We start from the raw sequence: 13325 nt of genomic DNA, 5'->3' as shown, positions 1-13325 counted from the left end.
GCGGGAGCCAGAAGTCTCCGTTCTGGCACTCCGCCGGGACGGGGAATTGGAGGAGATCATCGCCATCATCACCGCCAACGCCTCTCCATCAACCAGCCATGTTTCCCCCATCCATGTGTGAGTAATTCCCCCGCTGTAGGCCGAAGGGGATGGTAGGGATTGGATGAGATTGGTCATGTAATAGCATAAGATTGTTAGGGCATAGTGCCTAGTGTCCGTAATTGGTACTTTGATGATATTGTTGCAACTTGTTATGCTTAATGCTTGTCACTAGGGCCCGAGTGCCATGATCTCAGATCTGAACATGTTATTGTTTCATCATGATATTCATTGTTTATGGTCTTACCTGCAAGTTGTATACACATGTCGCTGTCCGGAACCGATGGCCCCGAAGTGACGAAATCGGGACAACCGGAGGGGATGGTAGTGATGTGAGGATCACATGTGTTCACGGAGTGTTAATGCTTTGTTGCGGTACTCTATTAAAAGGAGTACCTTAATATCCAGTAGTTTCCCTTGAGGCCCGGCTACCACCGGCTGGTAGGACAAAAGATGTTGTGCAAGTTTCTCATTGCGAGCACGTACGACTATAATTGGAACACATGCCTATTGATTGCTTTGTACTTGGACACCGTTTTATTATTATCTGCAAATGCCCTGCTATGATTGTTACATGAGTTTCTCTCATCCATGCAACGCCCGTCATCCGTCCCCGTGCCTACAGTATTTTAATCCTGCTGTTTACTATAATCACTACTGATGTCTCTGTTACTCTGCTGCTGTTATTTCACTACTGCTACTGCTATAAAACTGTTACTACTGATAAACTCTTGCGAGCAAGTCTGTTTCCAGGTGCAGCTGAATTGACAACTCCGCTGTTAAGGCTTCCAAGTGTTCTTTGTCTCCCCTTGTGTCGAATCAATAAATTGGGTTATACTACCCGCGAAGACTGCTGCGATCCCCTATACTTGTGGGTCATCAATGCCCATATCTTCCAAATCAAGCCTCGAGTTAAGTGTCCTTTGACTTCCCGTCGATGTTCATAAATGTCCCAAGCAGATTGTCACATATGTTTTTCTCAATGTGCATTACACCAGATTGTGCCTCAACTTCAGATCTGCCCAGTATGGGAGGTCCCACAGAATAGACCTCCGGTCCCAACATTGACCTTCCCCCCGCTTCCTTTTCTTTTGATTCTTTCCCGGTCTGACATCTTTCACCTTGTCAAGTTGCTGCTTGAGCTCCTCTTTAGTAAACTCTGCCGGAGGGTCACGTGGTTCAGTATTGCCATTGAACCCTTTGCTTTTTCGCCAACGATGGTCCATAGGAAGAAAACGGCGGCTCCCTATCCAGCATAACTTGTTTCTTATTCTCTCGGAGCACGGGTCCTTGTCACAACGCACACATGCTTGATAACCAGCCGTGAGCCTACCCGACAAAGTGTGCAGCACCGGGAAATCATGGATGCACCATATAACCGCAGCACGCAGATTGAACTTATCGGGACTCAGGGCATCATAGGTCTGCACACCATTCCATAGCTTGAACAAATCTTCAACGAGGGGCTCCATAAAGATATCAAAATCCTTTCCTGGAGAATCTGGACCCGGGATCAGCAAAGCCATCATGAAGTTGGACTGATCCATACATGCCCATGGTGGCAGGTTGTACGGCACGATGAATACTGGCCACATGTTGTACTTCCTGCTCATGCCAAAGGGGTTAAAGCCATCTGTGGCAAGGCCGAGTCTTATGTTTCTCGCATCGGCGGCAAAGTCTTTATGTTGACTGTCAAAGTCTTTCCATGCCTTTCCGTCCGCTCGATGGCTAAGCTCATTAGTCACAGGTTTCCGCTTCAGCTTGTGCCATTGCACTTCTTCAGATTGTTTCTTTGAAATAAACATCCTTTGCAGCCTTGGAATAATTGGAAAGTACCTCAATACCTTCTCCGGTATCTGCTTCCTGCCATCCCCATCTTTCCACCTAGAGGCATCACATTTAGGGCACTTGTCAAGCTTGGCATACGTCTTCCGAAACAAGACACAGTTGCTTGGGCAGACATGGATTGATTCATAACTAAGCCCTAATCTGCCGATGATACTCAATGCTTCATCGTAATTTTTGGGAATTGAGCTTTTGGGGTATTGGATGGCCAAGAGATGGAGTATTCCGTTCAAGGCGGCGTTGCTCATCCGGTAGAAGGACTTGACATGGAGTAACTTCACGGTGAAAGCAAATCTGGACATTGTCCCACCATCACTAGCTGACCGCTTCGCTTCCTCTATTAGCTCGGCATAGATTGTATTCTGTCCATCACCTTGTGGTTCAGACACGTAGAGATCCTTAAACAGGTCAGGGATCCTGTCATCCTCATCCCCATCCTCCTCCACCAAATTAAAAGAATTCTCTAGCACAACATGATCATCTTCTAGATGCTCGCCGCCTTCATCAGCATGGTGTGCATCAGGTTGATGTCCAGGTTCAGCTCCAGGTTCAGCTCCAGGTTCAGCATGTAAAGGCTCCCCATGATGGATCCACCTATCGTAGGTGGCTGCCATCCCACGCAACAGAGATGAGACTGTACATCTTGTAGAGTTTGTCGAGTACGGTTATTACAGCTGGGGCAAGGGCAAAGAATTTCAGCAGCCCCCGCAGCATTTCTGCGAGCAAACACTATGAACTCATCCACTCCCCTTAGGTGTTCATAGGAAAGCCTTCTAACTCCTTTTGTAATCCAGCTTCTGTCCATCTGCATGCAAAGGACCAGAAAATTGTTAGGATTCAATCGAAGATACTAAGAATCAAACCAAACCAGAAACTTCAGTAGCTAAGCTTGCACTGACATGGTAGTATAATTTTGCTCACAGACTGGCACCACAACCAGCAAACATGAGTATGATTCATCTATGCAACTTCCTAAAATAACCTGCAGCTCCTACCAAACAAGCTAGCTAGGCCACTAAACTAAAGAACATGGGCTGAAATCTAAAACAACGGGACAGTGAAGAAACCTAACAATTAAATCTACATAAATCTTATAGTACCTAAAATATTCTTGTAACAACTAAATCATAACATATCCATGCAGTTCCATCGTTCCCGATCCAAAAATGCACATTTTTTCATGTCCATGAGAGGGGAGAGAGGAGAGAGGAGATGACAGGAGAGGGGTGTAGACCTCGAGGGGTAGCCGAGGCGAACGACGAAGAGGAGTCCTTGCCGTGGCCGAGGCAAACGATGACGAGGAGTCCTTCCCGTGGCCGTGATCGCCGCTGGCTCCTGCCGTGGCCGAGGCGAACGACGATGCGCACCATGCTCGACCGCTGCGCCGGAAGTACCACCGGCGTCCCCTCCGCCGGCCGACGCCACGCCCACCGCCGCCGCCCGATGCCACGCCCACCACCGCCGCCGCCGCCGGTCGTGGGTCGTGGGTCTGAGATGGGGATTCGAATTACATGTCGCGGTTTGAGATGGGTCTGAGATGGGGATTTGAACCCTACATGTTAGAAGGCAGAAAGAACCTATATTATCCCTACCTTACGCTGAAACATCAAACACACCGTCCTATCACAGTGGTAGGACTACACAGCATCACGCGCCAGGTCGTGGGTTCGAGTCCCCGCTCCGCGCACATATTTTTGCAAAATAAAATCCACCCTCCCTGTGCTGTCAGGTCGTGGGCTGGCCCATTCCACCCTCCCTATGCTGTCATGTATGGGCTAGCCCATTCGGTTGAGGATAATGTCAGCCCAGAAAATAATCAGTGGAAAAAAAACATTGGCCCAATAAGTAGATGTAGCCTGTCAATAGGGTCCCACATGTCAGTGGGTTCAAAGCAAGTCTATATGGTGACACGTAAGCAAAAAAAGACACATAGGCAGTGACACATAGGCGAGATTGCTGAGGTGTCTGCTTAGTCATGGCAACACATTACAATTTAAGACATTTTTATTGGATCATGCGATCATGACCAATTAAATTGGTTGCAATAGTCTGGAATTAAGGTCGTGGATTACTTCTGTATATGTTATGACCAACTGGTCTAGGAAAATTATGTCCTTCCTGATAGAGAAGGTCATAATGCTATAGGGATTGTACTCTCCCATATGGCTTCTGACCAACTGGCTGGAGATGGTCGTAGATATATGACCAACACTATCATGGTCCTTAAGATAAAGGTCATTAGTTAGCATATTTCTTGTAGTGCCTACACCTTCTGAACACCGCGCGGAGGAGGACCTCATCTCCCCTCCAGAAAAACAAGATAACGGCGCCAGCAACATAGGTGCCGATGCAGAAGCTGCCGGGCGGGCGGAACCTCTGGTTCCTCCCGTCCCGAAAAGAAAGAAGAAGAAGAGCTCGCACTCTTCCCCCTCCAAGGCCGCGCCGGACTCTTCCGCGCCGGCAAGCTCTACCTTGGGGCAGGGCGTACCATCGCCTCCCAAGACCTCGCCTGTGCCTCCGCCAGAAGCCCCGAACGTCGAGCTAAGCGGGGCCACCCCAACGCCGCCACCAGAAATCCTCAAGATCACCAAGTTCCTCAAGCCGGAGGCTTCCAAGGGGAAGGCCACGGCTTCCGGCACTTCACCCACCGGCCCGCAGTCCTTGGTGCTGCACGTCGGCCCCGCTGCCGCCGTGGCTGGAGAGAAGCCTTCCGGCATCCTGGGCCGGATCACCGAGCTGAAGCGCGAAGGCCGCGAGCTGGGGCATCTGCTTCCCTACGCTGAGAAGTGGAATGCTGCGGACGTGTCCGCGGCTACGCGTGGCCTAGGAAAGGACCGGCTTCCGGCACCTGACCCCGCTGGCCCCCGGTGCACGGAGGAGCACTTCATCCGGCTGCGTCGCGCGGTGAAGGAGCTGGACAGCGCGTGGTATGATGCCACCAACAACATGGTGGTAAGCTTCACCAAACTCTTTTCAATTTTTCAATTCATGTCGGTCTCATTCTTTCCGGATCCTGTCTATCTTCCCAGTCCCCGAGTTTTGTGTTGAGAGCATAGCTCTTAGCGTGAAACTTAGGTAAAAACTCGAAAAACCGGCATAGCCAGTCCCCGAGTTTCGGGTTAAGAACATAGCTCTTAGCGCGAAACTTAGGTAGAAACTCAAAAAACCGGCATAGCCAGTCCCCGAGTTTCGGGTTAAGAACATAGCTCTTAGCGCAAAACTTAGGTAGAAACTCAAAAAAATCGGCATAGCCAGTCCCCGAGCTCCGGGTTAAGAGCGCAGGTCTTAGCGCGAAGCTTAGTTAACACTCTTTCTTGAACAGAGCACGGCCGACGCCCGGAAGCACCTCTTTGAGGAGCTTCTGTGGGAGCACCGGGACCTTGCTGAAGCGCACAGCAAGTGCCAAGGTGAGCTTCTGTGCCTCCGGCATCTTCTTACCGGAAGGTTTTCTTTCTTAGTACTTATAACTTTCTGCTTAACAACTATCCCGGAAGATTCCATCGAAGCCCTCAAGACTCAGCTCGCCGCACTTCAAGGTACCGCTCCTTCTTTTCCGGTTAACTTGTTTCTTCTTCATTTTACCAGCTGCAATTATGTTAACGCTTTCTTTCCGGGCTCTAGGTGAAAAAGAGCAGCTCATCCGGGAGCACCGCGAGGCTCTGGACGCCCAGGAGACTTACTCCAAGGGGCTGAAGGACCAGCTGATCCAGCTCGGGCTCAAGCACAATGAGGCGATGAAGGCCGCCCAAGCCGCCGCTGAGGCTAAGCTGAACGAAGCTCTGGAGGATGCCAACAACTCCACCGTGGTGCTGCGGGCGGAGCTAGAGGAGGGAGCCAAGGCGCAGAAAGCAGCCGAGGATCGGGACGCGCGCTTGGAGGGAGAGCAGAAGGAGTATGACCAACTGGTCATGCAGACCGACGCGCTTGCCCTCAGTAAGTTGTCTTCTTTCTTTTCCGGTTTCGTTTATAAGTTTGTATTTTCCGGTTTGATGTCCTTATCCTTTTCTCTTTGTCTTGTAGAGCTCTTCCCGGACTCGCAGCTCTACACGCAGAAGAAGGTGATCGAGCGCCGGGTTCAGCAGGAGTTCAAGAACCCGGAAGCGCCGTGGGATCCTTATGACCATCTGGTCGCCCTCTCTGCGCGGGTCTCCCACATGCGCGCGGTGGACCGGAACCTTGCCGATGCCCGAGGTGGCGATCCACCTCTTCAAGGTGCTGTGGCCTGAGCAGGAGGTGCCGGTCAACCTAACGTTTACCTCTGAGTGCCTGAAGGGTGCCAGCCGGCGAATCCGCGAATGGCAATGCTCAGCGGCTCGTGCCGGAGCGGATGCGGCGCTATGCGTCGCCTGCTCCTGGTACGAGGACTTGGACCTGGACGCCCTCCTTGGCATGCGCGAAAATGCTCCAACCAATATGGATCTGGTCCTCACCGCGAAGCGGCAGGATCGAGCCTACCGGATCGCAGAGTACGCCCCGGTCCGCACCTTCATCCCCCCTCCTCCCGACATTAAAGACTACCTCAGCGACGAAGAAGAAGGAGAGGATGAGGAAGATGAAGATGCTGGAGCTGGTGATGCGCCTCCGGAAGCTCCAGAGGCCGGTGCCGTTCCTCCCGAAGCTCCTTCTGCTTAAGTATCTCCTGTAATATGTTTGCCCGTCCTGCTTACTTCAAAACAATGCTCATCAAATTCTACCCCGGTATACCGGGGTTTATGATGTAATATAAAACTTAGCCGTTCTTTTGGTTGTGCTACAACAATCTATGCCGGTATGTTATACCGGTATCCTATTAACTTATGTTTGTCTATTGTCTTAGCATTTTGCTCGTTGTGTTGCTTTTATCTTGCACTGCAAAGATTCCGGAATTGTTTCCGCATCCAATCCAATGCACACTTGGCTCTTTTGCTTTGGCTCTGCCTACCTTCTTTGGGCGTTTTGGCGTATGAGCACAAAGTTCTTTTACCAAGCAAGCACTTTCTTGAACTTAGAAATAACTCGAAATTTTCACAAAAAACTGGTACAACCGGGGTTAGTTAAATTTCTTCAGATTATTCGTTCCCACTCTCTCTTTTCGTAGTTCACGTGCTTAATTCCTACCGGTTTATCTTGCTTGCCATGAAGCCGGGTTGCGGACAGCAGCAGAGTCGAAGACTCCGGTAGGTTTAGCACGTTACTGAACCGGAAAGAAAAAATGTTCAACAAGAAACCGGTAAACTGAAAAAATAAACATATTGCATGCAATTTCAGTAGGGGTAGTCCCCGAGATTCATTCAAGGTTCCGACATCTTTTATTCATAGCAAACAAGGTACAAAAAGGAACTTCTTACACCACAACTTCATGAGTAGAAAGGACGCAACAGAGCTACGTTCCACGGATGCTTGGTCTCCTCTCCGGACCTGTCCGCCTTTCCTTTTTTCCATTCTTGTGCATCGATCAGGTAATAGGCATCATTGTGGAGAGCTTTGCTCACAATGAAGGGTCCCTCCCATGGGGGTGAAAGTTTATGCCAGCCTTCAGTGCGCTGCACTAGGCGCAACACCAGATCTCCTTCCCGGAATACTCTCGGGTTAACCTTCCGGTTATGATAGCGTACGAGTTTCTTTGGTAAATGGCTGTTCTTGCCAGTGCCAACTCTCTTGCTTCTTCTAGCAAGTCCACATCGTTTTCTCTGGCCTCTTTTACCTCTTGCTCGGTATAGAGCTGCACTCTTGGTGAGTCATGGAGAATGTCGGTTGGTATGACCGCTTCTGCTCCGTAAACCATAAAGAATGGAGTGTATCCGGTGGACCGGTTTGGAGTCGTTCTTATGCTCCACAGCACTGATGGTAGCTCATCGAGCCAACACCCCGGTGACTTTTCCACCGCCTCGATGAGTCTTGGTTTGATACCGGAAAGTACCAAAGCATTTGTTCTTTCCACCTGGCCATTGCCTTGTGGGTGTGCCACTGAGCACAAATCCAACCGGATATTGTTATCCTCACAAAATCTTTTGAACTCACCTTGAGCAAAGTTGGTTCCATTGTCAGTGATAATGCTATGCGGGTAGCCATACCGCAAGATAACATCTTTTAAGAACTTCACCGTTGTGCGCCCATCACATTTTGCAATAGGTTTCACTTCTAGCCACTTGGTGAATTTGTCCACCATAACCAAGATGTGGGTCATATTTCCCCTTGCAGTTTTGAATGGGCCAACCATGTCAAGGCACCAAACAGCAAACGGCCAAGTTAGCGGTATGGTTTTTAAACCGGATGCTGGGGTATGATTTTTCTTGGCGTACCTCTGGCACCCATTGCACTTTCTTACCAAATCCTCAGCATTTTCCAAAGCAGTGGGCCAATAGAACCCATGCCGAAAAACTTTTGCCACTAGCGCCCTTGACGAAGCGTGATGCCCACATTCTCTTTGGTGAATCTCCTCAAGCATTTCCTTTCCCTCTTCCGGTTCCACACACCTTTGAAGGACACCGGTGACACTTCTCTTATACACCTTACCATTGATGATGGTGTACGCTTTGGACCTTCTCTGTATTCTTCTGGACTCATTTTCGTCAACCGATAAGATGCCGTTGATCAGGAATTCCTTAATAGGTTTAACCCAAGATGGTGCCTCTCGAACCAGAAACACCGGTACGTCTATCTCCATGTTATCCACCAGCATTGTTTCTTCCGGTATGGGCACAGCAGTCCCCGAGCTTACCGGAACAGTCCCCGAGTTTGCCGGAGCAGTCCCCGGGTTTCCTTCATCGATATCCATGGGTACCACATGTGATTCCGGTACGAAAATTGATTCCGATTCCGGGCTTGGTTTGATCGATGGTACTCTTAAGTGTGCCAAGGCTATTCCGGGAGGAATTTCTTGCCTAGATGAGCCCAGCTTGGACAAAGCATCCGCGGCCTCATTTTCCGCTCGTGGCACATGGTGAAACTCACAGCCTTCAAAGAAGCCGACAATCTTTTGCACGTGAAACCGGTATGAAGCCATGTTGGCATCTTTTGCGCCCCAATCTCCGGAACATTGTTGCACCACAAGATCTGAATCTCCGTAGCAAATGATCCGGTGCGCACCGATTTCTTTTGCGACCTTGAGGCCATGAATCAAAGCCTCGTATTCAGCGACATTGTTGGATGCCCTGAAATGCACCTGCAAAACATACCGGAGATGGTCTCCCTTTGGTGAAGTAAGTACCACACCGGCACCTAGTCCTTCTTTGAGTTTGGATTCGTCAAAGTGCATCTTCCAGTATTCTATTTTTTGGTCTGGCGGCTTGTATTGCATTTCCGCCCAATCAACAAGGAAATCAGCCAAAGCTTGCGATTTTATGGCATCCCTTCTTTTGTATACCGGTACGTATGGTGATATCTGAATTGCCCACTTTGCAATCCTACCGCTAGCATCTTTGTTGCACATGATATCGGAAATGGGTGCCTCACTCACCACTTTCATGGGGTGCTCTTCAAAGTAATGCTTAAGCTTTGTGGCGGCCATGAACACGCCATAAGTCATTTTATGGAAGTGCAGGTAGTTTTGTTTTGAGAGGGAGAGCACCTCGCTCAGGTAGTATCGGCCTCTGCACGGTTTTTCCTTCCTCTTCTCTTTCAACTACAACCACTACACTCACAACCCGGTTTGTTGCTGCTATGTATAATAGCATAGGCTCTCTTTCTAGAGGTGAAGCCAATATAGGCGATGTGGCCAACATTGTTTTTAGCTCTTTGAACGCTGCATCTGCCTGAGGGGTCCTGATACGCGTACAGCACGCGTCTGTTGGGAACCCCAAGAGGAAGGTGTGATGCGTACAGCGGGAAGTTTTCCCTCAGTAAGAAACCAAGGTTTATCGAACCAGTAGGAGCCAAGAAGCACGTTGAAGGTTGATGGCGGCGGAGTGTAGTGCGGCGCAACACCAGGGATTCCGGCGCCAACGTGGAACCTGCACAACACAACCAAAGTACTTTGCCCCAACGTAACAGTGAGGTTGTCAATCTCACCGGCTTGCCGTAACAAAGGATTAGATGTATAGTGTGGATGATGATGTTCGCTGTAAACAGTAAAGAACAATTGTAGTAGATTGTATTTCAGATGTAAAGAATAGGACCGGGGTCCACAGTTCACTAGAGGTGTCTCTCCCATAAGAATTAGCATGTTGGGTGAACAAATTACAGTTGGGCAATTGACAAATAATGAGGGCATGACAATGCACATACATGATATGATGAGTATTGTGAGATTTAATTGGGCATTACGACAAAGTACATAGACCGCTATCTAGCATGCATCTATGCCTAAAAAGTCCACCTTCAGGTTATCATCCGAACCCCTTCCAGTATTAAGTTGTAAACAACAGACAATTGCATTAAGTATGGTGTGTAATGTAACCGACAAATACATCCTTAGACATAGCATCGATGTTTTATCCCTAGTGTCAACAGCACATCCACAACCTTAGAACTTTCTGTCACTGTCCCAGATTTAATGGAGGCATGAACCCACTATCGATCATAAATACTCCCTCTTGGAGTTACAAGCAAAAACTTGGCCAGAGCCTATACTAGCAACGGAGAGCATGCAAGATCATAAACAACACATGATAGATTGATAATCAACATAACATAGCATTCACTATCCATCGGATCCCAACAAACACAACATATAGTATTACAGATAGATGATCTTGATCATGTTAGGCAGCTCACAAGATCCGACAATGATAGCACAATGAGGAGAAGACAACCATCTAGCTACTGCTATGGACCCATAGTCCAGGGGTGAACTACTCACACATCACTCCGGAGGCGACCATGGCGGTGTAGAGTCCTCCGAGAGATGATTCCCCTCTCCGGCAGGGTGCCGGAGGCGATCTCCTGAATCCCCCGAGATGGGACTGGCAGCGGCGGCGTCTCTGGAAGGTTTTCCGTATCGTGGCTCTCGGTACTGGGGGTTTCGCGACGAAGGCTATTTGTAGGCGGAAGGGCAGGTCAAGGGGCGTCACGAGGGGCCCACACAGTAGGGCCGCGCGGCCAGGGGGTGGGCCGCGCCGCCCTGTTGTGTGGCCACCTCGTGGCCCCACTTCGTCTCCTCTCCGGACTTCTGGAAGCTTCGTGGAAAAATAGGCCCCTGGGCGTTGATTTCGTCCAATTCCGAGAATATTTCCTTACTAGGATTTCTGAAACCAAAAACAGCAGAAAACAGCAACTGGCTCTTTGGCATCTTGTTAATAGGTTAGTGCCGGAAGATGCATAAATATGACATAAAGTATGCATAAAACATGTAGGTATCATCAATAAAGTAGCATGGAACATAAGAAATTATCGATACGTTGGAGACGTATCAGCATCCCCAAGCTTAGTTCCTACTCGTCCCGAGTAGGTAAACGATAACAAAGAAAATTTCTGAAGTGACATGCCATCATGATCTTGATCAATACTATTGTAAGCATATGTAATGAATGCAGCGATCCAAGACAATGGTAAAGACAATGAGTAAACAACTGAATCATATAGCAAAGACTTTTCATGAATAGTACTTTCAAGACAAGCATCAATAAGTCTTGCATAAGAGTTAACTCATAAAGCAATAAATTCATAGTAAAGGTATTGAAGCAACACAAAGGAAGATTAAGTTTCAGCGGTTGCTTTCAACTTGTAACATGTATATCTCATGGATTGTTGTCAACATAAAGTAGTATGATGAATGCAAATATGAAAGTATGTAAGAATCAATGCACAGTTAACACAAGTGTTTGCTTCTTGAGGTGGGAGGAAATAGGTAAACTGACTCAACATAAAAGTAGAAGAAAGGCCCTTCAAAGAGGGAAGCATCGATTGCTATATTTGTGCTAGAGCTTTTATTTTGAAAACAAGAAACAATTTTGTCAACGGTAGTAATAAAGCATATGTGTTATGTAAATTATATCCTACAAGTTGCAAGCCTCATGCATAGTATACCAATAGTGCCCGCACCTTGTCCTAATTAGCTCGGATTACCTGGATTATCACCGCAATACATATGTTTTAACCAAGTATCACAAAGGGGTACCTCTATGCCGCCTGTACAAAGGTCTAAGGAGAAAGCTCGCATTGGATTTCTCGCTTTTGATTATTCTCAACTTAGACATCCATACCGGGACAACATAGACAACAGATAATGGACTCCTCTTTAATGCTTAAGCATTCAACAACAATTAATTTTCTCATTAGAGATTGAGGATTGTTGTCCAAAACTGAAACTTCCACCATGAATCATGGCTTTAGTTAGCGGCCCAATGTTCTTCTCTAACAGTATGCATGCTCAAACCATTAAACTCATGGTAAATCGCCCTTACTTCAGACAAGACGAACATGCATAGCAACTCACATGATATTCAACAAAGAGTAGTTGATGGCATCCCCAGGAACATGGTTATCGCACAGCAAGCAACTTAATAAGAGATAAAATGCATAAGTACATATTCAATACCACAATAGTTTTTAAGCTATTTGTCCCATGAGCTATATATTGCAAAGGCAAAGGATGGAAATTTAAAGGTAGCACTCAAGCAATTTACTTTGGAATGGCGGAGAAATACCATGTAGTAGGTAGGTGTGGTGGACACAAATGGCATAGTTATTGGCTAAAGGATTTGGATGCACGAGAAGTAATCCTTATCAATACAAGGCTTAGGCTAGCAAGGTTATTTGAAGCAAACACAAGCATGAACCGGTGCAGCAAAACTCACATAAAAACATATTGCAAGCATTATAAGACTCTACACTGTCATCCTTGTTGCTCAAACCTTTACTAGAAAATATCTAGACTTTAGAGAGACCAATCATGCAAACCAAATTTCAACAAGCTCTATGTATTTCTTCACTAATAGGTGCAAAGTATATGATGCAAGAGCTTAAACATGATCTATAACAATTGCCAAGTGTCAAATTATCCAAGACATTCTACCAATTACCACATGTAGCATTTTCCGTTTCCAACCATATAACAATTAACGAAGCAGATTATCCTTCGCCATGAACATTATGAGTAAAGCCAAAGGACATATTTGTCCATATGCAACAGCGGAGCGTGTCTCTCTCCCACAAGATGAATGCTAGGATCCATTTTATTCAAACAAAACAAAAGCAAAAACAAACAGACGCTCCAAGCAAAGTACATAAGATGTGATGGAATAAAAATATAGTTTCACTAGAGGAACCTGATAGTGTTGTCGATGAAGAAGGGGATGCCTTGGGAATCCCCAAGCTTAGATGCTTGAGTCTTCTTGAAATATGCAGGGATGAACCACCGGGGCATCCCCAAGCTTAGAGCTTTCACTCTCCTTGATCATATTGTATCATCCTCCTCTCTTGATCCTTGAAAATTTCCTCCACACCAAACTCAAAACAACTCA

General features: G+C 47.5%; 1 protein-coding gene across 1 annotated transcript; it reads right to left on the bottom strand.

Moving 5' to 3' along the window:
• Positions 1–1088: 1088 nt before the first annotated feature.
• Positions 1089–2558, bottom strand: LOC127310497 (uncharacterized). Its single transcript, XM_051341167.1, has one exon. The coding sequence runs from the start codon at positions 2556–2558 to the stop codon at positions 1089–1091; it is 1470 nt and encodes a 489-aa protein (XP_051197127.1).
• Between the last annotated feature and the right edge of the window lie 10767 nt (positions 2559–13325).

This window comes from Lolium perenne, chromosome 6, assembly GCF_019359855.2.
Source record: "Lolium perenne isolate Kyuss_39 chromosome 6, Kyuss_2.0, whole genome shotgun sequence".
NCBI classification, from domain to species: domain Eukaryota; kingdom Viridiplantae; phylum Streptophyta; class Magnoliopsida; order Poales; family Poaceae; genus Lolium; species Lolium perenne.
This window is presented reverse-complemented; position numbering and strand designations above follow the sequence as displayed.